The 24,111-nt window shown below is 47.5% G+C and overlaps 1 protein-coding gene across 2 annotated transcripts in view; it reads right to left on the bottom strand.

The window, feature by feature from the left end:
• Window positions 1-24,111, bottom strand: part of LOC124789496 (DEAD-box ATP-dependent RNA helicase 20-like) — a 47,093-nt gene that overhangs the window by 8,136 nt on the left and 14,846 nt on the right. For both annotated transcript variants that reach the window (XM_047256878.1, XM_047256879.1), the window contains one exon: window positions 21,129-21,240. In XM_047256878.1, the coding sequence (XP_047112834.1) occupies window positions 21,129-21,240 (112 nt within the window). The remainder of the gene's footprint in view (window positions 1-21,128; window positions 21,241-24,111) is intronic.

Here is a 24,111-nt window from a genome sequence, read left to right as displayed (position 1 = left end):
CCAGGTAAATCATGTGAGACCGTTCTCAACTAACTCGTTGGGAGGCTGGAGAAAGCACTTCACTTCCAAGAAACAGCCCTCTGCATCTTCCTGGATACCGAGGGGGGCCTTCAATAACATGACCTTCAATTCCATTGTAAGGGCAGCAGAGGTGCATGACCTAGGGACCACTATATGTAGGTGGACAAGGGCCATGCTTAGTGGAAAGAAGGTAGAGGCTACCATGATGAATGAAAAGATGGTAAGTAACATCACTAGAGGCTGCCCACAAGGAGGAGTTCTGTCCCCTTTATTGTGGAATCTAGTGGTGAATGAACTCACTGAGGAACTAAATTCCAGACAATGCTTCTGCCAAGGATATGCAGATGACCTTGTCATAGTAATACTTGGCAAATTTACTGACAGAAATATGGCACACAGAGGATTGGACATTGTGCAAAATTGGTGCATTAAGCATGATCTGAGTGTTAATCCTAACAAGACTGTTGTGGTACCATTTACAAAGAGGCAGAGCCAACACTCAAGTTGGAATCTATAGCTCTTCAATGAAACTGTACCTGTGAAGGGGGTAGTCATATCTAGTGGTAACCTTAGATGAGAAACTAAATTGGACCCTTCACATTAAGAGTATCTGCTCCAAGGCAAAAAGTACTCTAGTGAGTAAAAGAAGGGCTTGTGGTAAAAACTGGGGCCTAAGCTCAAGAGGTATGCACTGGATATACACCACAGGGGTTAGACATATGATTTCCTACAGGGCCATGGTGTGGTGGAAGAAGGTAGAACAGCGGGTTGCAGCTAAGGAGCTTGCAAATTTGCGGAGACTGGCCTGCTTAGGCATAACAGGGTGCAGCACACCAACTGCTAGGATGAAAGCCGTGCTGGACGTGCCTCCACTACACCTTTGGGTCAAGATGGACACAGCAGCTGGGGCATACAAACTGGCAAAAAATGGATCTCATCGGGATATCCAGGATCACACACTAACATAGTGAGGTAAACATAGGAATGGCTGGGGAAATGCCTGCAGACTATATAATAACTCCGAACTGCTTCAGCACGCCTTACAATATAATAATTGGAAGCAGGAAGCAGTGGGAACAAACAGTTCGACGCCATATGGGGGACATTGTTTGGTTCACCAATGGGTCAAAATCAGACCAAGGTGTTGGGGCAAGGGCGTACGGGGTTCGGCTCAGACTGGAGGGCATCATCTCTCTAGGAAAACTGGCCTCTGTATTCCAAGCTGAAATTACTGCAACCAGGGCATGTGTGGAGAAGAATATGCATAGGTGCTACAATGACCATAGCATCTACATCTATTCAGACAGCCAGGCAGTTCTGAATCACTGGCAGCTCCTGCAATAAGATCTAAGATTGTTGCAGAATGCCACAGGACTCTGGTGGAGCTAGGGGGAAGCAACAGGATAAATCTAGTATGGGTCCCTGGCCACTCAGGATCTGTGGCAATGAACAAGCAAACAGATTGGCCAGGATGGGGTAACAACTTCCTTTATTGGACCGGAATGTGTCCTGACAATCACCAAGGTTACGATCAAACGAACTATGGAAATGGCTCAGGAAACAGCATGTATACTATTTGACAAAGGTCCATAAACAAGAACATGGTAAGGTAATGATGCCCAAGCCATGTTTGAAAAGAAGCTCTATAATCCTGGGATTGAACAGGAAAGATCAAACATGACTGGACTAATGACCGGCCATGGGAATTTCAAAAAACACCTACACACAATGGATATAACGGAAGAAGACCCTAAATGTAGGATCTGTGATGAGGGTGAAGAAACTGCATCACACCTAATCTTCAAATGCATGGCATTGGAGAGCATAAGATACAGAATCTTCTGGACAACTAGACCTGAAGAAATTGTGTAACAAAAAACTGGTAAAGGGACTTCTTGCACTATTTAAGGGCATTGGTTGGCTTAACTAGATACACAGGAAGCAATACCGCACAAACTTTGTTTCGGTGTGGGCAGCGGCGGGTTAGACCTAAGCTGTTTTAGCTTCCCTGTCAAAATCAAATCAAACCAAATTCTGCTCATAAATGCAGCCATTTGCCTTAGGAGACAAACTTCAACATTCTCAAGAATTAATTTACTGTATCTGGAATTAGTTAACCCAGCAGGCTAACTACAGTTAACATTAACATTAAAAGGTTTGACCACTAAATGCTGTCAGCATCATTTCCTGATACATAATATACCCAGCAAGTTACATATGCATCTTAACTGCCTGATGGGTGTGGCAATCTGGTGTGGGTGGTGAGGGCAAGGAGGCAGTATGGGGAGGAGAGGGGAGGGATAGCATGTTGGTTGGTTGGTTGGTTGGTTGGTTGGTTTGTTTGTTTAAAAGAGGGGGAAGGGACCAAATTGCTAAGTCACTGGTCTCTTGTTCCGAATAAAACAATGCCACAAGGATGAGAATAAGAAGCAAGACTGATAACAAAAACAGACAGAAAAGTAAAACCATAAGAATGGCGGAAGGGCAACGAAAACTTAAATGGACAAAAGGGGAGAACAAAAACACAAACACAAGAAACAGGTAGAATACATTAAACGACAAATGGCTGGCTGATCATGACAATAAAAAGAGAAGCCAGACACACTGCAACACATTAAAACATCCACCCTGAAAGCATTAGGATGGAGGACACAGAGGAACAAAGAACGTGCACTAAAACTTGGATCCAATGATAAAACCCACCCTCACAAAAAACATGTAAAACCAAATCAGCTGATGTGGTGTCAGATAATATTAGTGGCAAAGAGTCTGGTAGCCGAAGATTTTGTCGCAGAACAGTCAACATGGGACAGTGCACCAGAATATGGGCCATTGTCAACCAGACACCGCATCCACACTGAAGCGGGTCTTCAAGGCGCAGGAGGTAGCCGTGGGTCATCCAAGCGTGGGCAATGTGGAGCCAGCACAGAACCACAGAGTCCCTGTGAGAGGCCCGTGTGAAGGACTGCCACACATTCATAGTCTCCTTAATGGAATGCCATTTGTTGTGCGTATTGAGACTATGCTATTCTGTCTCCCAAAGCCGAAAAACCTGGTGGCATAAAAATGAATGCAGGTCAGTTATTGGAATGCCGATCTCCATCATCAGTGGTTTCCATGTAGCCAGTCAGCAAGTTCATTGCCTGGGATTCCGACGTGTCCTGGGGTCCAAACGAACACCACTGAACGACCAGACCGTTGCAGGGCATAGATGGACTCCTGTATGGTCACTACCAAATGATGACAAGGGTAACACTGGTCGATCTTGTAGGCTGCTGAAGGAGTCAGTACACAGAAGAAACGACTCCCCAGGATATGAAGAGTGGTGCTCAAAGTGCACGAGATATAGCCACCAGCTCTGCAGTGTAGGGCAAGGAATGCTGTTCAGCATGTCCTCCATGGACATACATGAAGCCGAGATGACCATCAGCCATTGATGTAAACCACTTTGTGGCCTCGGTACATGTCAATAAGTCTAGATGAAATGGCAGCGGAGAGCTGCGGGTTTAACTGAGTCCTTAAGGCCACGTGAAAGGTCAAGGTGAAGCCGCGGCATAGGTGTACACCATGGAGGTGTACACATGGAGTACAGGTAGTAAAAGCAAGGACTCCAGTTCAGATAGAAATGATCCAAGGCTAACTTCAATTGATGGGAGATGAACTGCCATGGGTGGGAAGAGGAGACAGGTGATACGGATACACAGGAGAACTACGAACACATGCAAAGTAATTGGCCAGCAGTTGTACACACCTAACCTGCAACGGAGGGACTCTGGCCTCCACGAGGACACTGGTCGCCGGACTCGTCCTAAAAGCTCCTGTCTCTAGGCGACCGCCACAGTGGTGCACTGGGTCGAGTGAATGCAATGCTGAAGGTGCTGCCGAGCCATAAACCAGACTCCCATAGTCAACGCAGGATTGAACAAGGGCTCTGCTGAGCTGCAGCAGCATACAGGGATCTGCACCCCAGTTTTTTTGTTGTTTTAGGGCAAAAAACTGCTATGGTCATTAGCACCTGGTCTGTGACTTAGGAAAAGGCAAAAAACGAAAATGGAAACCGGCAGCAATGGGAATGAAACTCAAAAAATGGGAGAAACTAAAAGCAGAAGGAAAGCTTAAAAAACCACTACAGAAAGGGGTTGGTTGTCCCCAAAAAGAGCTTCAAATGACTGACGTCATCTCACTGGCACTAATAAACACGAGAAAGCGATTGGCTGAGCGTGTGTCATCTGCTAAAATGGACGATATATCAGGCGACAGCTGTAGACGGGCGCGTAACTGAGTAAAATAGGTGCACTCAAGTAAAACGTGTCTTACCGTCCACAGCAGAGAGCAGTGGGGACAGAGTGGGGGAGGATCGCCGCTTAAAAAATGTCTATGGCTAAAACGACAGTGCCCTATCCGGAGTCTAGTTAAAATTACCTCCTCCCGACGACGCGTTCGGAAGAGGTCCAAGCACAGGAAAGAGCTTTCACGTCCCACAATTTATTATAGGGAAGTGTCGACCAATGTGTGTGCCATAAAAGAACAACACGACGACATAAAACACTCCGTAGATCGGCAAAGGGAATCGTGCGAATAGCCGGCCAAAGAAGAGAGACTGCAGCCTTGGCCGCTATATCGGCCGCCTCATTTCCACAGATACCAACGTGTCCTGGGATCCAAAGGAACGCCACAGAGACGCCCCACAAGTGGAGCAAGCGTAGGCAGTCCTGAATCCGGTGGACCAGAGGGTGGACAGGGTAGAGAGCTTGGAGACTGAGGAGAGAGCTGAGAGAACCTGAACAGATAACACACTGTATCCGCTGATGGCGACTGATGTATTGGACAGCCTGGAGAACAGCGTAAAGCTCCGCAGTATAAACCGAACACTGGTCGGGAAGCTGAAATCGATTTGGGTTGTCGCCAACAATATATGCAGTCCCTACACCTAATGATGTGAGCCATCAGTGTAAATAAATGTGGCTTCCTTCATTTGTGCACATAGAGCAGAAAATGCCCGACAATAAACAAGTGAAGGGGTACCATCCTTGGGAAACTGACAAAGGTCACGGAGCAGGCAGGTCCGGGGACGGAGCCAAGGCGGTGCTGTACCCCAAGTTGTCAAGAACGTTTTAGGAAAGCGGAAGGAAAGAGAATGGAGCAGTTGACAGAAGCGGACTCCCGGTGGTACTAGGGAGGAAGGGCGGCCTGCATACCCTAAATCCAAGGAGGCGTCGAAAAGTGTCATGGGCCAGATTAGCAGGCATGGAAGACAAATGGCTAGCATAACGACTTAGGACAGCTCGCCAATTGGACAGCGGAGGTTCAGCAGTATCAGCATAAAGGCTTTCCACACGGCTGGTGTAAAAAGCTCCGGACACTAAACGTAATCCACGGTGGTGGATCGAGTCGAGACGCCGAAGAATAGACAGCCGAGCAGAGGAGTAAACTATGCTTCCATAGTAGAATTTCGAGCGCACTAAGGCGCGATAGAGGCGGAGGACCACTCGGTCTGCTCCCCAGGAGGTACCATTCAGGACACGGAGGGTGTTGAGGGATCGCAGACAGCAAGCCGAAAGATAGGCAACGTGGGAGGACCAGCACAGTTTTCTGTCAAAGATAAGACCCAAGAATTTAGCGACGTCCGCAAACGGAAGGTTGACAGGTCCTAGATGGAAGGAAGGTCGCAGAAACTCCTTTCGTCGCCAAAAATTAACACAAACGGTCTTACTGGGAGAAAAACGGAAGCCTGTTTCAATCCCCCAAGAGTGGAGGCGATTGAGACAGCCTTGAAGACGACGTTCAAGAAGGCTGGTCCGTTGAGAGCTGTAGTAGATCGCAAAATTGTCCACAAAGAGGGAGCCCGAGATATCAGGAAGGAGACAATCCATAATTGGATTTGTAGCAATGGCAAACAGTACAACTCTTAGCACGGAGCCCTGGGGTACCCCGTTTTCTTGGGAGAAAGTACGGGAGAGAGTAGTGTTCACCCGCACTTTAAATGTGCACTCTGCCATAAATTCGCGAAGAAAAAGGGGCAACAGACCGTGAAAGCCCCAAGAGAACAGTGTGCGGAGGATGCCTGTCCTCCAACAGGTATCGTATGCTCTCTCCAGATCAAAAAATATTGCTACTGTCTGGGGTTTCCGGAGAAAATTGTTCATGATATAAGTGGAGAGAGCAACAAGATGGTCAACTGCAGAACGATGCTTTTGGAAACCGCATTGGGCAGGTGTTAAAAGACTGCGGGACTCCAGCCACCAAGCTAAATGGCAATTCACCATATGCTCCAAAACCTTACACTACTCGTGAGAGAAATGGGTCGATAGCTAGAGGGGAGATGTTTGTCCTTTCCAGGTTTCTGACCAGGAACAACGATAGCTTCCCGCCATCGTCTGGGAAAAGTACTGTCTGTCCAAATTCTATTATAAAGGTGAAGTAGGTAACACAGACTATGGTATGATAAATGCAGCAACATTTGGATGTGGATACCATCCGGTCCTGGGGCGGAGGAGCGAGAAGAAGAGAGTGCATGTTGGAGTTCCCGCATGGAGAAAACAGTATTGTAGCTTTTGCGATTTTGAGAGGAGAAAGCAAGACGCCGCACTTCCGCTGCACGTTTCTTCGGGAGAAACGCTGGCAGATTATTTGAAGAGCTCGAAATCACAGCGAAGTGTTGACCCAATGAGTTAGAAATTGCGATGGGGTCCACTAATTTATCATGCACGACAGTGAGCCCTGAGAGAAACTAGGCGCACCTGATAGCCGTCGAATCTGTCTCCGAACTTCCGAGGGAGTGAAGGTGTTAAATGAGCTAGTAAAGAAGTCCCAGCTTGCCTTCTTGCTATCGCAGATGACGCGACGGCACCACGCACGGAACTGCTTATAGCGGATACAGTTGGCCAATGTAGGATGGTGTCTGAAAACGCAAAGAGCACGTCGCCGCTCACATATTGCGTCACGGCATGCCTCGTTCCACCAAGGAACTGGGGGGGGGCACCGGGGCAATTCGGAGGTGCGAGGTATTGAACGTTCCGCAGCTGTAAGAATAACGTCTGTAATATGAGTGACCTCAATGTCGATGCTAGGAAAGTGACTCATCGAATGTCGCTGGAGACGAAAAAAGTGTCCAAACGGCTTGGGCGAACTTCCAGCATCTCGGGTGCATATATGGCAGTTGTGGCTGCAATCTAAGGACACATGGAAAGTGGTCACTCGAGAGTGTATCAGCAAGGGCGAACCATTCGAAGCGCCGAGCTAGTGGAACAAAATGGCTCTGAGCACTATGGGACTCAACTGCTGAGGTCATTAGTCCCCTAGAACTTAGAACTAGTTAAACCTAAATAACTTAAGGACATCACAAACATCCATGCCCGAGGCAGGATTCGAACCTGCGACCGTAGCGGTCTTGCGGTTCCAGACTGCAGCGCCTTTAACCGCATGGCCACTTCGGCCGGCGGCTAGCTGAACAGTACCGACCAAAAGGTCCAAATGAGAGAAATTTATCGTGGAGGCAGACAAAAATGTAGGGTCCCCAGTGTTGAGGCAAACAAGATCCGCTTGGTGGAAGACGTCTAGCAATAGTGAGCCACGCGGACAAGGATGTGGAGATCCCAAAAGCGGGTGGTGGGCATTGAAGTCCCCAACCAGCAAATAGGGGGGTGGAAGCTGACCAAGAAGATGAAGATCAGCTCATGCCATTGATGTGGACGATGGAATGTATACAGTACAAAGAGAGAAGGTGTATCCAGAAAGGGAAAGACTGACAGCGACTGCTTGGAAGGAAGTGTTTATGGGGATTGGGTGATAATGGAGAGTATTATGGAGAAGAATCATGAGTCCTCAATGTGCTGGAGTGCCTTCAACAGAGGGGAGATCAAATCGGACTGACTGAAAATAGGGGAAAACAAAGCAGTCGTGGGGACGCAGCTTTGTTTCCTGAAGACAGAAGATGACCGGCGAGTAGGATCATAAGAGGATCGTCAATTCATCCCGATTGGCTCGAATGCCGCAGATATTCCAATGGATAATGGACATAGGGTGGACAGAAAATGGAAAAATGTGACCAAGGTTGCCGTCAACAACTGCTCAGAGCTTGCGACCGACAGTGTGTAACGGCACTCAGCCAAAGGCAGAAGATCCTGATCCATAGGTTGTTCAGGAGCAGCTCCTGCCACCAGCGATCGGCTGCCAGCAGTGCGCCTCAGCGACACAGAAGACGGCCGAGGGTGGTTACCGCCAGGTGGTGCTGTAGATGAGACACGCCGTGGCGGAGAAGGAGAGGAACTGGGTTTCTTTTTAGCCTTCTTGGAAACATGATGTTTAGATGGAGGAACCAATGGTTGTGAAGTTGGAGTGCGTAAAAAATCTTCATGAGTAGGCTCTTTTTTGGAAGTCCGGGCGTCTGACTTTTGGGATTGAGATTTAGCAGAATCCGATGAAAGGTGAGCCATAGAGTGAGCAGGCGAAAGTGAGGAGGTTGAACGGACGATCTCTGCATTGGCCAATCTGACGACTGTGTCACTAAAGGTGAGATCACAAGTCTGCGTGGTCATCTCCTTTGTTGGCCGAGGAGAGGCAAGGACAGTACTGTATTTTCCTGTCTGAGGCACGGTGGGCTTTCGACTGGCGAATAATTTTCGAGCAGCAAAGGTCGACACCTTTTCCTTCACTGATTTCCTGAATGAGCTTTTCATGCTTAAAATTGGGGCAATCTCGAGAGGAAGCAGCATGGTCACCCATACAGTTGATGGAACGAGGGGATGGAGGTGGACAAGCACCCTCATGGGCATCCTTGCCCCACGCAACACATTTGGCCGGGTTGGAACAGGACTGGCTGGTATGATTGAACTGTTGGCACCGATAGCAACGTGTAGAGTTTGGGACGTAAGGGCAAACAGAAATTATCTCATAGCCTGCTTTTATTTTCGATGGGAGTTGAACTTTGTCAAATGTCAAGAAGACAGTATGGGTTAGAACGATGTTCGTGTCAACCCTTTTCATGACTATGAACAGCCGTTACGCTCTGGTCAGACAGGTAGTGTTGAATATCCTCGTCAGACAATCCGTTGAGGGAGAATGTATAAACGACTCCACATGAGGAATTTAAAGTGCGGTGCGCTTCCACCCGGACAGGGAAGGTGTGGAGCAGTGAAGTACACAGCAATTTTTGTGCCTGGAGGGCACTGAGTGTTTCTAACAACAAGGTGCCATTCCGTAATCTGGAACAAGACCTTACACGACCTGCAATTGCGTTGACATCTTTCTGAATAATGAAAGGGTTGACCGTGGAGAAGTCGTGACCTTCGTCAGACCGAGAAACAACAAGGAACTGTGGCAACGATGGAAGAACTGTCTGTGGCTGAGACTCAGTGAACTTACACTTGTGAGCAGACACAGTGGAAGATGAGGAAACCATTGCAGAAGAATCCCCCATCATTACCGGCGTCTCCAATGGCACGCTCCTCCCTTGTGGGGGTCCTCTCTGAGGGCACTCCCGCCTTAGGTGATTTTTCACACCACAGGTCACACCTACCGAGAAACTGACAGAGGGACCAATCAGCACTTTCGGAAGGTATCAGCTCGGGTTATCACCCCTCCCTGGGCCTGGCCATTACCATGGGGTACGTACGTGTCCTACCTGACTACCCTGGCAGGGAATTATGCGTTACCACGTCACCGGCTATGCATGAAAATGCGTGGGTAGGCCTTCAGACACGCACACGCACAGGGAGCAAAAACAAAGAAAGGGGGGCAAAAACAAAGAAAGGGGGGCAAAAACAAAGAAAGGGGGGGAAAAACAAAGAAAGGGGGGGAAAAACAAAGAAAGGGGGGGAAAAACAAAGAAAGGGGGGGAAAAACAAAGAAAGGGGGGGAAAAACAAAGAAAGGGGGGGAAAAACAAAGAAAGGGGGGGAAAACAAAGAAAGGGGGGGAAAACAAAGAAAGGGGGGGAAAACAAAGAAAGGGAAAGGTGAAGAAGAGAGATCTCAAATGCCACAGGGGAGAAAAGGGTAAGGCAAAAAGAAGGACAAATGAAGGATGAAGACATGCAAGCAGAGAAAACGAAAAATGCGTTACAGTTTCAAGCGTCCGTCTCCAGACGTAGGCACAAAACATACTCCCAGAGGGGGAGTAAGGGAAGGAAAGAGCCGGTGGTGAGGGGAGGGGGGGGGGGGGCGAAGATGGGGGATAGGGAAGGATGCTGAAAAGTAAGGTATGCAGCCCGGAAAGGAAGGAGGGCCACATTAGCTCGGGGTCCCATGCTCGCTATGCACGTATCCACAAAGGAGTTGTGGACCCCTGGGGCGTGCACCCCAGTTGGTGTTGCTCAGGCAGCAGAGGGCAGAGGTGCTGCCAGCACTTACACTTAAGCTGACAAAGGTGAGGAAGCCAAGTCAATCTGATGTCTAAAACCAGCCTCACTCTCCTGGATATGGGGGAGGGAACTATGGGAGGCACAAACTTGGACATGCGAATACGAAGTAACAGGACATTTTGGATAAATATCTGGAGTGGGCCTCCGAGACCCCACTCCTATAATGTGGCAAGGGTATGGTGTCACCAGGTGGTGTCATACACTTCCTGTAAATAAAAAAAGACTGCAACAAGGTGTTGGCATCTGGAAAAGGCTGTTCAGATGGCAGACTGAAGGGACACAAGAGTTATCAGTGGTAGAGTGACCCAGGTGGAAACTGCACTGGCACGGAGAAAGCAGGGACCCACCCTAACCGCTGACACCGTATGTTTCAGTAGCTTACGAAGAACATTGGCGAGGCTGATTAGCCAATAGCTAACCACATAAAGCAGGTTTTTGCCAGGTTTGAGCACTGGTACGATGCTGCTCTCCCGCCAGTGCGATGGAAAGACGCCATCGCACCAGATCCGGTTAATGATCACCCACCAGTGCAATGGAAAGATGCCATCGCACCAGATCCAGTTAAAGATCAAGGAGACTTAGCTTGTAGTCAGACGAGAGATGTTTAATCACCCGACTGGATTCGATCTGGCCAGGAGCTGTCGGGTCAATTTGCAAAGGCACTGAGGATCTCCCACTCTGTAAATGGGGCGTTGTAGGGTTCACTGTGGTATGAAGGGAACAAGAGGACTCTCGCTTCCATCTGCCATTTGAGAGTACGAAAGCCTGGGGGTTAATTCTCTGCTGCAGAGGTGCGAACATAGTTCTCAGCTAAATGTTTGGCAATTGTGTTTGTGTTGTTAGATAACAAGTCATGTATGTTAACACTGAGATCACCTGTTGGGCCCCCTATGGTCAACATGTACCTCTCCCAACATTCCTGTTTCTGTCATCTGATAAGCAGGCGAACACAGGCACGGAGCCATGTAAAGGTTACGAGATGCACCTGGGAAGGATGCCGCTGTAGAGCTGACCAACACTTCTTAATTGCCTCAGCAACTTCCAGTGACCACCAAGGGACTGCCTTTCGCCCAGAGGCACCCTAAAGAATGGGAGAAGACCAGGACTGCAAACCAAGAAATCAATGGCCAAGTATGTGCCATGTGCCACACTGAAATGTGTGTGGGGGCACCTGTATTTCATAGGCAGAGGAAGAGTTGTGACAGTAAATTTGACGCCTCTGCCTGGGCCATTAAGCAGTGCTACGCCACAAGGGGTTATGACCGTTCAAATCTCCCAAAAGTAGGAAAGGTTTAGGGAGTTTATAAATCGGTGCAGCCAATGCGTTCAGGGGTACTGCACCATCTGGAGGAAGATAAACATTGCAGCCAGTCATTTCCCGCTTCGTCCTTATCGTGACTGCCAAATCTTCAACAGGAGTTTGAAGAGGCACAGGTTCACTGCATACTGAGTTCAGACAGACACAAACACCACCTGCCACTGTTCACTATGGTTCTTGTAATATCCCCGACAGCCGTGGAGGGCAGGGGTCCACGTTTCCGGGAACCATGTTTCCCAAGGGCAATGCAGAAAGCAGGTGTAAAGCTTAAGATTTTTTTTTTTTTTTTTTGCTTTAGGGCGCAAAACTGCTGTGGTCATTAGCGCCCGGTCCGTGACTTAGGAAATAATAAAAAACCAGAAATGGAAACCAGCAGCAATGGGAACGAAAGTCATAAAATTTGAGAAACTAAAAGCAGAAGGAAAGCTTAAAAATCCACTACAGAAAGGGGTTGGTTGTCCCCAAAAAAAGCTTCAAATGACTGACATTTCACTGGCACCAATAAAGTCGAGAACGCGATCGGCTGAGCGCGTGTCATCTGCTAAAATGGACGATATATCAGGCGACAGCTGTAGACGGGAGCGTAACGGATTAAAATAGGTGCACTCAAGTAAAAGGTGTCTTACCGTCCACAGCTGAGAGCAGTGGGGACAGAGTGGGTGAGGATCGCCACTTAAAAGATGTCGATGGCTAAAAAGACAGTGCCCTATCCGAAGTCTAGTTAAAATTATCTCCTCCCGACGACGCGTTCGGGAGGAAGAGGTCCAAGCACAAGGAAGAGCTTTGACGTCCTACAATTTATTATGGGGAAGTGTCGACCGATGCGCGTGCCATAAACGAACAACTCTGCGACATAAAACGCTCCGTAGATCGGTGAAGGGAATCGAATGAATAGCTGGCCGAGGAAGAGAGACTGCAGCCTTGGCCACTATATCGGCCACCTCATTCCCACAGATACCAGCGTGTCCCGGGAGCCAGAGGAACGCCACCGAGACGCCCCCCAGGTGGAGCAAGCACAGACAGTCCTGAACCCGGTGGACCAGAGGGTGCACAGGGTAAAGAGCTTGGAGACTGAGGAGAGAGCTGAGAGAATCTGAGCAGATAACGTACTGTATCCGCTGATGGCGGCGGATGTAGTGGACAGCCTGGAGAACAGCGTAAAGCTCCGCAGTATAAACCGAACACTGGTCGGGAAGCCGAAAGTGATTTGGGGTGTCACCAACAATATAGGCACTCCCTATACCTAACGATGTTTTCGAGCCGTCGGTGTAAATAAATGTGGCGGCCGTCATTTGTGCACATAGAGCAGCAAATACCCAACGATAAACAAGTGAAGGGGTACCATCCTTGGGAAATCGACAAAGGTCTCGGAGCAGGCAGATCCGGGGACGGAGCCAAGGCGGTGCTGTATCCCAAGTTGTCAAGAAGGTTTTAGGAAAGCGGAAGGAAAGAGAATGGAGCAGTTGACGGAAGCGGACTCCTGGTAGTACTAGGGAGGAGGAGCGGCCTGCGTATCCTACATCAAAGGAGGCGTCAAAAAAAATGTCATGGGCTGGATTAGCAGGCATGGAAGACAGATGGCTAGCATAGTGACTCAGAAGGACTGCTCGCTGATTGGACAGCGGAGGTTCAGCAGTCTCAGCATAAAGGCTTTCCACAGGGCTGGTGTAAAAAGCTCCATACACTAAACGTAATCCACGATGGTGGATAGAGTCGAGACGCCGAAGAATAGACGGCCGAGCAGAGGAGTAAACTATGCTTCCATAGTCCAATTTTGAGCGCACTAAGGCGCGATAGAGGCGGAGGACCACTCTGTCTGCTCCCCAGGAGGTACCATTCAAGACACGGAGGGTGTTGAGGGATCGCAGACAGCAAGCCGAAAGATAGGAAACGTGGGAGGACCAGCACAGTTTTCTGTCAAGCGTAAGACCCAAGAATTTAGCAACGTCTGAAAACGGAAGGTTGACAGGTCCTAGATGTAAGGAGGGTGGAAGAAACTCCTTTCGTCGCCAAAAATTAACACAAACGGTCTTACTGGGAGAAAAACGGAAGCCGGTTTCAATGCTCCAAGAGTGGAGGCGATCGAGACATCCTTGAAGACGTCGTTCAAGAACGCTTGTCCGTTGAGAGCTGTAGTAGATCGCAAAATTGTCCACAAAGAGGGAGCCCGAGACATCAGGAAGGAGACAATCCATAATTGGATTTATGGCGATGGCAAAAAGTACAACACTCAGCACGGAGCCCTGGGGTACCCCGTTTTCTTGGGAGAAAGTACAGGAGAGATTAGTGTTCACCCGCACCCTAACTGTGCGCTCTGCCATAAATTCGCGAAGAAAAAGGGGCAGCCGGCCTCGAAAGCCCCAAGAGAACAGTGTGCGGAGGATTCCTGTCCTCCAACAGGTATCGTATGCTCTCTCCAGATCAAGAAATATTGCTACCGTTTGACATTTCTGGAGAAAATATTTCACGATATAAGTGAAGAGAGCAACAAGATGGTCAACTGCAGAAAGATGCTTTTGGAAACCGCATTGGGCAGATGTTAAAAGACTGCGTGATTCCAGCCACCAAGCTAAACAGTAATTCACCATACGCTCCAAAACCTTACAGACACTACTCGTGAGAGAATTGGGGCGATAGCTAGAGGGGAGATGTTTGTCCTTTCCAGGTTTCGGAACAGGAACAACGATAGCTTCCCGCCATCGTCTGGGAAAAGTACTGTCGGACCAAATTCGATTATAAAGACAAAGGAGGAAACGCAGACTATGGGTGGATAAATGCAGCAACATTTGGACATGGATACCATCCGGTCCTGGGGCGGAGGAGCGAGAAGAAGAGAGGGCATGTTGGAGTTCCCGCATGGAGAAAACAGTATTGTAGCTTTCGTGATTTTGAGAGGAGAAAGCAAGATGTCGCACTTCCGCTGCACGTTTCTTCGGGAGAAATGCTGGCGGGTAATTTGAAGAGCTCGAAATCTCAGCAAAGTGCTGACCCAATGAGTTAGAAATTGGGACGGGGTCCACTAAGGTATCATGCGCGACAGTGAGCCCAGAGACCGGGGAGAAACTAGGCGCACCTGAGAACCGTCAAAGCCGACTCCAAACTTCCGAGGAAGGCGTGAAGGTGTTAAATGAGCTAATAAAGAATTTCCAGCTTGCCTTCTTGCTATCGCGGATGATGTGACGGCATCGCGCACAGAGCTGCTTATAGCGGACACAGTTGGCCAAAGTAGGATGGTGACGGAAAATGCGAAGAGCACGTCGCCGCTCACGTATTGCGTCACGGCATGCCTCGTTCCACCAAGGAACTGGGGAGCGCCGGGGCAATTCGGAGGTGCGTGGTATTGAACGTTCCGCAGCTGTAAGAATAACGTCGGTAATATGTGTGACCTCATCGTCGACGCTGGGAAAGCGACAGTCATCGAATGTCGCTAGAGACGAGAAAAGTGTCCAATCGGCTTGGGCATATATGGCAGTTGAGGCTGCAGTCTAAGGACACACGGAAAGTGGTCACTCGAGTGTCTATCATCAAGGGCGAACCATTCGAAGCGCCGAGCTAGTGGAACAGTACCGACGGCAAGATCCAAATGAGATAAATTTGTCGTGGAGGCAGACAAAAATGTGGGGACCCCAGTGTTGAAGCAAACTAGATCCGCTTGGTGGAAGACGTCTAGCAATAGGGAGCCACGTGGACAAGGATGTGGAGATCCCAAAGCGGGTGGTGGGCATTGAAGTCCCCAACCAGCAAATAGGGGGGTGGAAGCTGACCAAGAAGATGAAGGAGATCAGCTCGTGCCATTGGTGTGGACGATGGAATGTATACAGCACAAAGGGAGAACGTGTATCCAGAAAGGGAAAGACGGACGGTGACAGCTTGGAAGGAACTGTTTAAGGGGATTGGGTGATAATGGAGAGTATCATGGAGAAGAATCATGAGTCCTCCATGGGCTGGAGTGCCTTCAACAGAGGGACGGAAAATGAGGGAGAACAAAGCGGTTATGGGGATGCAGCTTTGTTTCCTGAAGACAGAAGATGACCGGCCAGTAGGATCGTAAGAGGATCGACAAGTCATCCCGATTGGCTCGAATGCCGCGGATATTCCAGTGGATAATGGACATAGGGTGAACAGAAAATTGAGGACTGTGACCAAGGTTGCTGTCAACTCAACGACTGCTCAGAGCTTGCGACTGACAGCATGGAATGGCATTCAGCCGAAGGCATAAGATCCTGATCCATAGGTTGGTCAGGAGCAGCTCCTGCCACCAGCGATCGGCCGGTTGGCCACCAGCAGTGCGCCTCTGCGACACAGAAGACGGCCGAGGGCGATTTTCGCCAGGTGGTGCTGTAGATGAGACACGCCTTGGCGGAGGAGGAGAGGAACTGGGTTTCTTTGTAGCCTTCTTGGAAGTATGATGTTTAGATGAAGGAGGAACCGATGGTTGTGAAGTTGTGGTACGTAAAAACTCTTCACGAGTATGATCTTTTTTCGAAGACTTGGTGTCTCACTTTTGGGCTCGAGATTTAGCAGAACCCGACGAAGGGTGAGCCATAGAGTGGGCAGGCGAAAGTGGGGAGGTTGAACGGGCGATCTTTGCGCTGGCCGATCTGACGACCGTGGCACTAAAGGTGAGGTCGCAAGTCTGCGTGGCCGCCTCCTTTGTTGGCCGAGGAGAAGCAAGGACAGTGCTGCATTTTCCTGTCTGAGGCACGGTGGGCTGTCGACTGGCGAATAATTTTCGAGCAGCAAAGGTCGACACCTTTTCCTTCACTCTTATTTCCTGGATGAGCTTTTCGTCCTTAAAAACGGGGCAATATCGAGGGGAAGCAGCGTGGTCACCCATACAGTTGATGCAGCGGGGGGATGGAGGTGGACAAGCACCCTCATGGGCATCCTTGCCACACGTAACACATTTGGCCAGATTGGAACAGGACTGGCTGGTGTGATTGAACCGCTGACATCGATAGCAACATGTAGGGTTTGGGACGTAAGGGCGAACGGAAATTATCTCATAGCCTGCTTTTATTTTCGATGGGAGTTGAACTTTGTCAAATGTCAAGAAGACAGTGCGGGTTGGAATGATGTTCGTGTCAACCCTTTTCATAACCCTATGAACGGCCGTTACGCCCTGGTCAGACAGGTAGTGCTGAATTTCTTCGTCAGACAATCCATCGAGGGAGCGTGTATAAACGACTCCACGCGAGGAATTTAAGGTACGATGCGGTTCCACCCGGACAGGGAAGGTGTGGAGCAGAGAAGTACGCAGCAATTTTTGTGCCTGGAGGGCACTGTGTGTTTCTAACAACAGGGTGCCATTCCGTAATCTGGAACAAGATTTTACAGGACCTGCAATTGCGTCGACACCTTCCTGAATAATGAAAGGGTTGACCGTGGAGAAGTCGTGACCTTTGTCAGACCGAGAAACAACAAGGAACTGTGGCAACGATGGAAGAACTGTCTGTGGCTGAGACTCAGTGAACTTACGTTTGTGAGCAGACATAGTGGAAGTTGAGGAAACCATTGCGGAAGAATCCCCCATGATTACCGGCGTCTCCGATGGCGCGCTCCTCCCTTGTGGGGGCCCTCACTGAGGGCACTCCCGCCTTAGGTGATTGTTCACACCTCAGGTCACACCACCTGACAAACGGACGGAGGGACCAATCGGCACTTTCGGAAGGTATCAGCTCGGGTAATCACCCCTCCCTGGGCCTGGCCGTTACCAGGGGGAACGTACTTGTCCTACCTGTCTACCCGGGGCGGGGAATTACGCGTAACCCCGTCACCGGCTAGGGATGGAAGTGCGTGGGTCAGCCTTCAGACACGCACAGGGAGGAAGAAAGAGACAGGGAAAGGAAAGAAGAGAGGTCTCAAACGCCGCAGCGGAGAAAAGGGTAAAGGGAAGAGGTAAGGAGAAGAGAAGGACGAAGAAAGATGAAGACATACAAGCAAGGAAGGTGAAGAATGCGGTACATTTACAAGCGTCCGTCTCCGGATGTAGGCACAAACCATACCCCCAGAGGGGGAGAAAGGGAAGGAAAGAGCCAGAGGTGAGCGGGGGGGGCGATGATGGGGGATGGGGAAGGATGCGGAAAGGGAAGGTATGCAGCCCGGAAAGGAAGGAAGGCCACATTAGCTCGGGGTCCCATGCTCGCTACGCATGTATCCACAAAAGAGTTGTGGATCCCCTGGGGGGTAGAGCTTAAGAGTTGCCATAGCTCAGCCAGGTGGTGGAAAAAACAGCTGCAATTCCACTGGAGAATGACATTAGCACAAGGCTGGGAAGTCATGCACTCAAGGAGGCAGATTATGCCTCAGGGTCACCGATTGAGTATTTGGAGTCATTTCTATGGTGGATGAGGCATCAGTGTGATCCAGGTCCGCAGGGGATGCTAAGATCTCCACTGCATCCTCAGGTGCAGAATTGATAGGGAGTGACAGTGTTGGGGCCACCAGACAGTCCTGTTTCTTAGCAGACTACTATTTAGTTTGCTTGCTCTCTTGCTTCTGTTTAGAGGCTTGCTGGGAAGATTTCTCTGAAGCAGCTTCAGGCACAGAGGAAGACTGAAGCTCTTCGTCCAGCAGCTTTTGGCTCCTTGAGCCACTGGTGAGTGTCCACCATGGTATTAGTTGAGACATTGGAAGAGGGTCCCCAAGGGACCACTTCTGCACGAGAGGAGCCAGAGGAAGCTGTTGCAAGTACCACCTATGTAGTTGTTTGAAGAGAAGTGAGGACATGTAACAGTGACTGGAAGAGCCACTGTGAAGTGACCAGGAGTAACATTTTACCTGTTTACTATCCCAAAAGAAATTTACTTGCCTCTTTCCTTATTGATTTACTTGCCTTATTAACCCTCCTACCCCTATCAATTGAGATAAGGAAAAATACAAATGAGAAGAATAACATCCCAGCCAGTTACCTCGGCCATTGCCATATCGGCACTCTCGGCGAAAGGCCTTTACCACATGGATACATAAGCGCCAGTTGTAAGAGTTTATTTCCTCGATTTCTGGAAAAGTATGCATTTGTGGACCCTATACCTGATGATGAGAAATGCTCTATTTACAATTATCTATTGATCCCACCACTTTTGAGTCGATTGCTTGTCATAATCTTTTGGGGTGATTTTCTCAAAAACAGGCAAAAACAGGAAGGTGTTGAGCCAAAATATCTTAGAGCCCTTCCTTTTAGGTTGTACACAAGCGACCTGCCAAATCTTGAGCTGAATCGATTAGCCTTGTCTGAGGCCTTCCCCTTGTCAGTCTGCTTCATTGCGTATCATCCACCCTGATGCCTCCCTCTCCGATCAGGGGCTCTCCCCACGGGCACCACACAGCCACAGCAAAGGCCAACTGCCATGATGAGCATTGCCAGGAGTCCTGATGCCCCAGGAAGACAAATCTACTCCTTGGCATACGTGGTGAGTTTACAGCTTGGGCATCAGCAGTGTGATCACAGCGTTGTCAGTGGGCTACCACCAAATGGGTACATGACGGCCCCACCACAATGGACTGGCTACTGTGCTGGATATTGGGCACAGAGAAATCCAGTATTGCCATGGGGGCAAAAAGAGGACAGGAGACAACATCATAAGATGGCATACACCAGAAAGTGTCCTAGCCCAAATATTTGAATCGCAGGTGGAGATGCAAAGCCACGGTAAGAGATTCAGGATAACTCGTGCACCACGTAAGGCGTCCTTCCCCTTATGGCCTGCACTTCTGTAGAATTGCGGAAGTGGCAGGTCAAACCATAGAATGAGATCTGAACTCGTAGGGCCGAAAAGTGAGAGACCCCTTTTAGTTGCCTCATACAACAGGCAGGAATAACTCCTAACTCCTGAACCCACAGGGGGATATCATGTTCGGGTGGGGGAGAATTAGTGCTGCTTGTGAGCCTGCAGGTAGACAGAGCTGCCAGGTGCAGTCAGATTTGGAGAGAACAGTAGAGGTGGGGAGGAAGAGAGGGAGGGGTAAGGGGGAAAAGGTGGGTGCACTGGCAGAATAGAAAGCTGTGTTGTGCTGGAGTGGAAGCAGGGAAGGAGACAGGCAGGTGGAGAACAGTGACTAACTAAATGAGGTATATTGTGCTGGAAAATATGTTTAGCTGTCCAACTGTGTGTTGGCCACAGTTTGTTGACAGCTATTATGTGGCCAGGCAGCTTCGTAATTGTCATGTCCACATAGAAAGCAGCTAACTGGTTGCACCTTAGTTTATAAATCACAGGTTGCCCCATCTGTGAGGGATAGGAGATGGCTGTGACCAGACTGAAGGTGGTCTTGCATCTAGTCTATTTAAGGGATACAAGACATGAGGCAAGGTATTGGGAGCAGGATTGGAGTAGGGACAGACAAGTATGAGTAGGTGATTTTGTGGGTGACAATACCACTATGGGAGGGGTGGTAAGATTAGTGGATATGAAATTCCTTGTTTCAGGGCAAAGCAAGAGGTAGTCTAAAGCCTGGCAGAGACTGTGATTCGGTTGCTCCTGTCTTGAATAGTACTGAGTCATGAGGGAAGTGTTCCTTTGTAGCCAGATGGTAAGTATGTGGGAGGTTTAAGGTGACTAGAGAAGGCACAGGACCTCTGTTTCTGTATAATATTCACCCGTCTCACTGAAACCCTTGATATGTATGGAGAGAGACTGTTGATCACTAGACTTGAGAACACAGGCTGTATTTAAAGGGCTTCCTGGTATGGAATGGCTGACAGCTGTTCCAAATGGAGGTGTTGCTATGGTTGGTATGTTTACTAAGGACGGAGGTACTGAATTAGTGAAAGTCAAGAACCTAAAACATTTAATTCAATAAAAGGTAGCCAAATTAATTTAGAAACACTTATGTCCTAACAAGAAAATGAAAACCATGAAATCAGTAAATTAGGACCTACAAAAACTACCACATGGCTAAGATACAACAATGTATTGTCATGACTTGGTACACTAGCAATAGCAAACAAACTGAAAAATGAGTGACTAATCAGGACTGTGAAACCTCTTAAATGAAGGCACACATTTTAAGATTTGTAGTAATAAAATGCAGGAAGGTTCAACGTGTTTTGACTTATGATTTTCAACAGGGATTATTAACTAATGTTCACATCTGAGTGGCTATGTCAAGCAAATTTCGTTTCAACTCCTGATTTTAAGAGTAACATGAAAAAATTCAACTGAGGTTGAGAGTTTCATGAAAGTCTGATCCAATTAATAACAGTAAACAGATAGTACTTCTTGCAACCTAAGGAGATGAATGTGCACAAATAAGCTGAAGTACAATCCTTGGACAAGCCAGCACTATTGTGATTGGGAAAAAACTATATTAAATCCACTGACAAAATTCAATGTAACACTTCAAAAAGTAAAAATATATTTAATAGCAAATGGATAATTTACAATTACAACCCAACATCCAAGTAACTTCAAAGTAAATGGTGTCTTACAGCAAGAGTCTTCCCTGATCCAGTCTGGGCTATTCCAACCAAATCACGGCCACTTAGTGCAATAGGCCACCCCTGGGCTTGAATTGCTGTAGGCTCTGACCATCCTTGCTTCCTACAAAGAAATTTTGACATGTATGAGAATCCAGTAACAATACCTAAATGGTTCAACAATCTATATCTTTATCATTGAAAATTTAGTGTAGAGAATTTCATACAACTTTTAATACTAATTACATGATTCAATCCTGTTCTCAGCTGGCCTCTACAGGAGAAAATAGTGCTATATTTTAACTATACAGCCACTTTGTCTTCAATATGATCAACCATACCAATTCACATAAAATGTTAATGGCTATAAACTGAAAACACCAGATTTTGTGAACATAATTCACTGCATATGATTCAACATGACACAGAATGACAACTTTCAAGGCAGTTCTATTAGACTACACACTTTTTAGGTTGTGTCTCCAACTAGAGAAGGAAGAACACACACACTAAGATACCAAAAATTTTGGCATGCACATATATTCACACTCTGTAACACAAAGAAATTCTAAATCCTTTTACCCAGTCTCCCTTTCTGATGAAGCTTTCACACTGAACATCTTTTCACTGCTACTGTCTACACATCAACTGTCGTTTTCCCCCCACTGGCACTGCCCCCCCCCCCCCCCATTCCTACTCTGCCACCTTTACAGTCCCTTAGTCCCACTGTCAGTACTTTCTTCCTCATTTCCAAAGACTTTCTTGCTTAGTTCGCTGTTTTTCTCTTCAATCACCACTGTCCTTCCTCCACCTCTGCCCCCTAGGGATGGTTTATTTGGGGGTTTTGACTCAGACCTGGAAATAAATTGTGGTAGAGAGAATAAGTGCTTGTGGGCAATTTTTTTCATGTTGAAGTTCACTGGTGTGGAGTTAAAAAGTGGGAGGGAGGGGGGTGTAACTCCACCACCACGAATATGTAGTCTCCACTGATTTGGATTTTTCATTTCCAGTGTCTTCTCTGTTCTGCTCCTATCTCTAAACGTTAAACCGGGAGATTGCACAAAACACGTTAACATTTGGTGAATTGCGAATTTGCTGCACGAATGCGTGAGGATTCTCTACCGCCCAGATTCACACATTGTGTCTGTTCACTTCACCATTAAGAAAAAAATGTTGCTTCATCACTGAAAACAAGTTTCGCACTGAACGCATCCTCTTCCATGAGCTGTTGCAACCGCACCGAAAATTCAAAGCGTTTGTCATCGGGTGTCAGGGCTTGCAGCAATTTTAAACGGTAAGGCTTCTGCTTTAGCCTTTTCCGTAAGATTTTCCAAACCGTCGGCTGTGGTACGTTTAGCTCCCTGCTTGCTTTATTTGTCCACTTCCGCGGGCTACGCGTGAAACTTGCCCGCACGCGTTCAACCGTTTCTTCGCTCACTGCAGGCCGACCCGTTGATTTCCCCTTACAGAGGCATCCAGAAGCTTTAAACTGCGCATACCATCGCCGAATGGAGTTAGCAGTTGGTGGATCTTTGTTGAACTTCGTCCTGAAGTGTCGTTGCACTGTTGTGACTGACTGATGTGAGTGCATTTCAAGCACGACATACGCTTTCTCAGCTCCTGTCGCCATTTTGTCTCACTGCGCTCTCGAGCGCTCTGGCGGCAGAAACCTGAAGTACGTATCTGTAGTGTGTCGTGACCATATATCAATGAATGGAGCTACAGTGAATTTATGAAATCGCTTCAATCATTTGTAATAGCCCTGTATCTCTAAACCATTGTACTCATGCCTGATGTGCCTGCTTCAATGCCTATATCATTCTTTTAATTTACGAAATATAAATTTTTTATTTGTGTTCTCTTTTTTACATCTGGTTTTCCCCCTTGAAGTTTCTACATTTTCAGATCCAATTATGTCATATTTGGAACTGTGGGTACATTGTTGTAAATCTGTACATTAATGATGCACAGCATTGTTTGGGGAAAAAAATGCTGAATCCACTGATTTTAAACACCAAGCACATCAGACAATTGCAGTTTCATGACAGGAGTCACAGACAGGATCACAGTATTCAAAGCAAGAAGATGTGCAAGTTTCCATTTAACATAACCACTCTAGTACCATGCATAATTAAAAAGACTGACCAATCTGGGAGAAGAAAACTGATTGTGAATGATGGATTGAATTTTTAGGGTATTATTTCTTAAATTCAAGTTATCAATTTTACAATTATGTGCAAAAATTTTTCAAGAAAATTTTCCACAGCTGAAATGTAGTCTAATGGCTGACATTATCTGTTCCACCAAGATTCAAATTCACCTCCTTTCTCTGCTTATCAATGGTGTTAAATATTTTTCTTATTTTCTCCGATCCTTGAATCTGAACACAAGACAGATTTTTTATTCATACTATGTATATAAACCTACATAAACCATTTCCTTATAAGCTCCAATGTCAATGTATCAAACATTGAGAAGTGAACACAAGGATTCTCATCTGTTCCATATAGATCTCTTTCAACTTTTGGTCCGAGCTCGCAATTTTCTTCTTTCAAAACTTTGAGCAAGGCTGACAAATTTCCACTTGAAGATATAATGGGCTGTATTGTGAAAGTGTTAAGGGATTTTTGCTACAAAGTCAGAATTCTACACACTGGCCTTTCCAATTTTCAATTTCACAGTCTTCACAAATTCATAAGCCTTTTTCTTCAATTATTCTTCACTATCTATTTGTACTCGAGTGATGAAATTATTCATTGTCCTTTAAACAATCCAGTGTTTTACTTTAATGAATCAATTTTTATGAAGTCTTTAACAAATGTTACATTACTGTCAACCCTCATATATAAAGCCTACTTCTGTATATCCAAATATTTTACTGGTACTGGTCTGTCCACAGCAATTACAAATTTATTGAATACATACTTGGAAATACATAGCTTCATTTCTCCTCACACCTGTAGCAATTTTTGCCCCCTCCCCCTTGTACCAACAT

Source organism: Schistocerca piceifrons, chromosome 3 (genome assembly GCF_021461385.2).
Source record: "Schistocerca piceifrons isolate TAMUIC-IGC-003096 chromosome 3, iqSchPice1.1, whole genome shotgun sequence".
Classification (NCBI taxonomy): domain Eukaryota; kingdom Metazoa; phylum Arthropoda; class Insecta; order Orthoptera; family Acrididae; genus Schistocerca; species Schistocerca piceifrons.
This window is presented reverse-complemented; position numbering and strand designations above follow the sequence as displayed.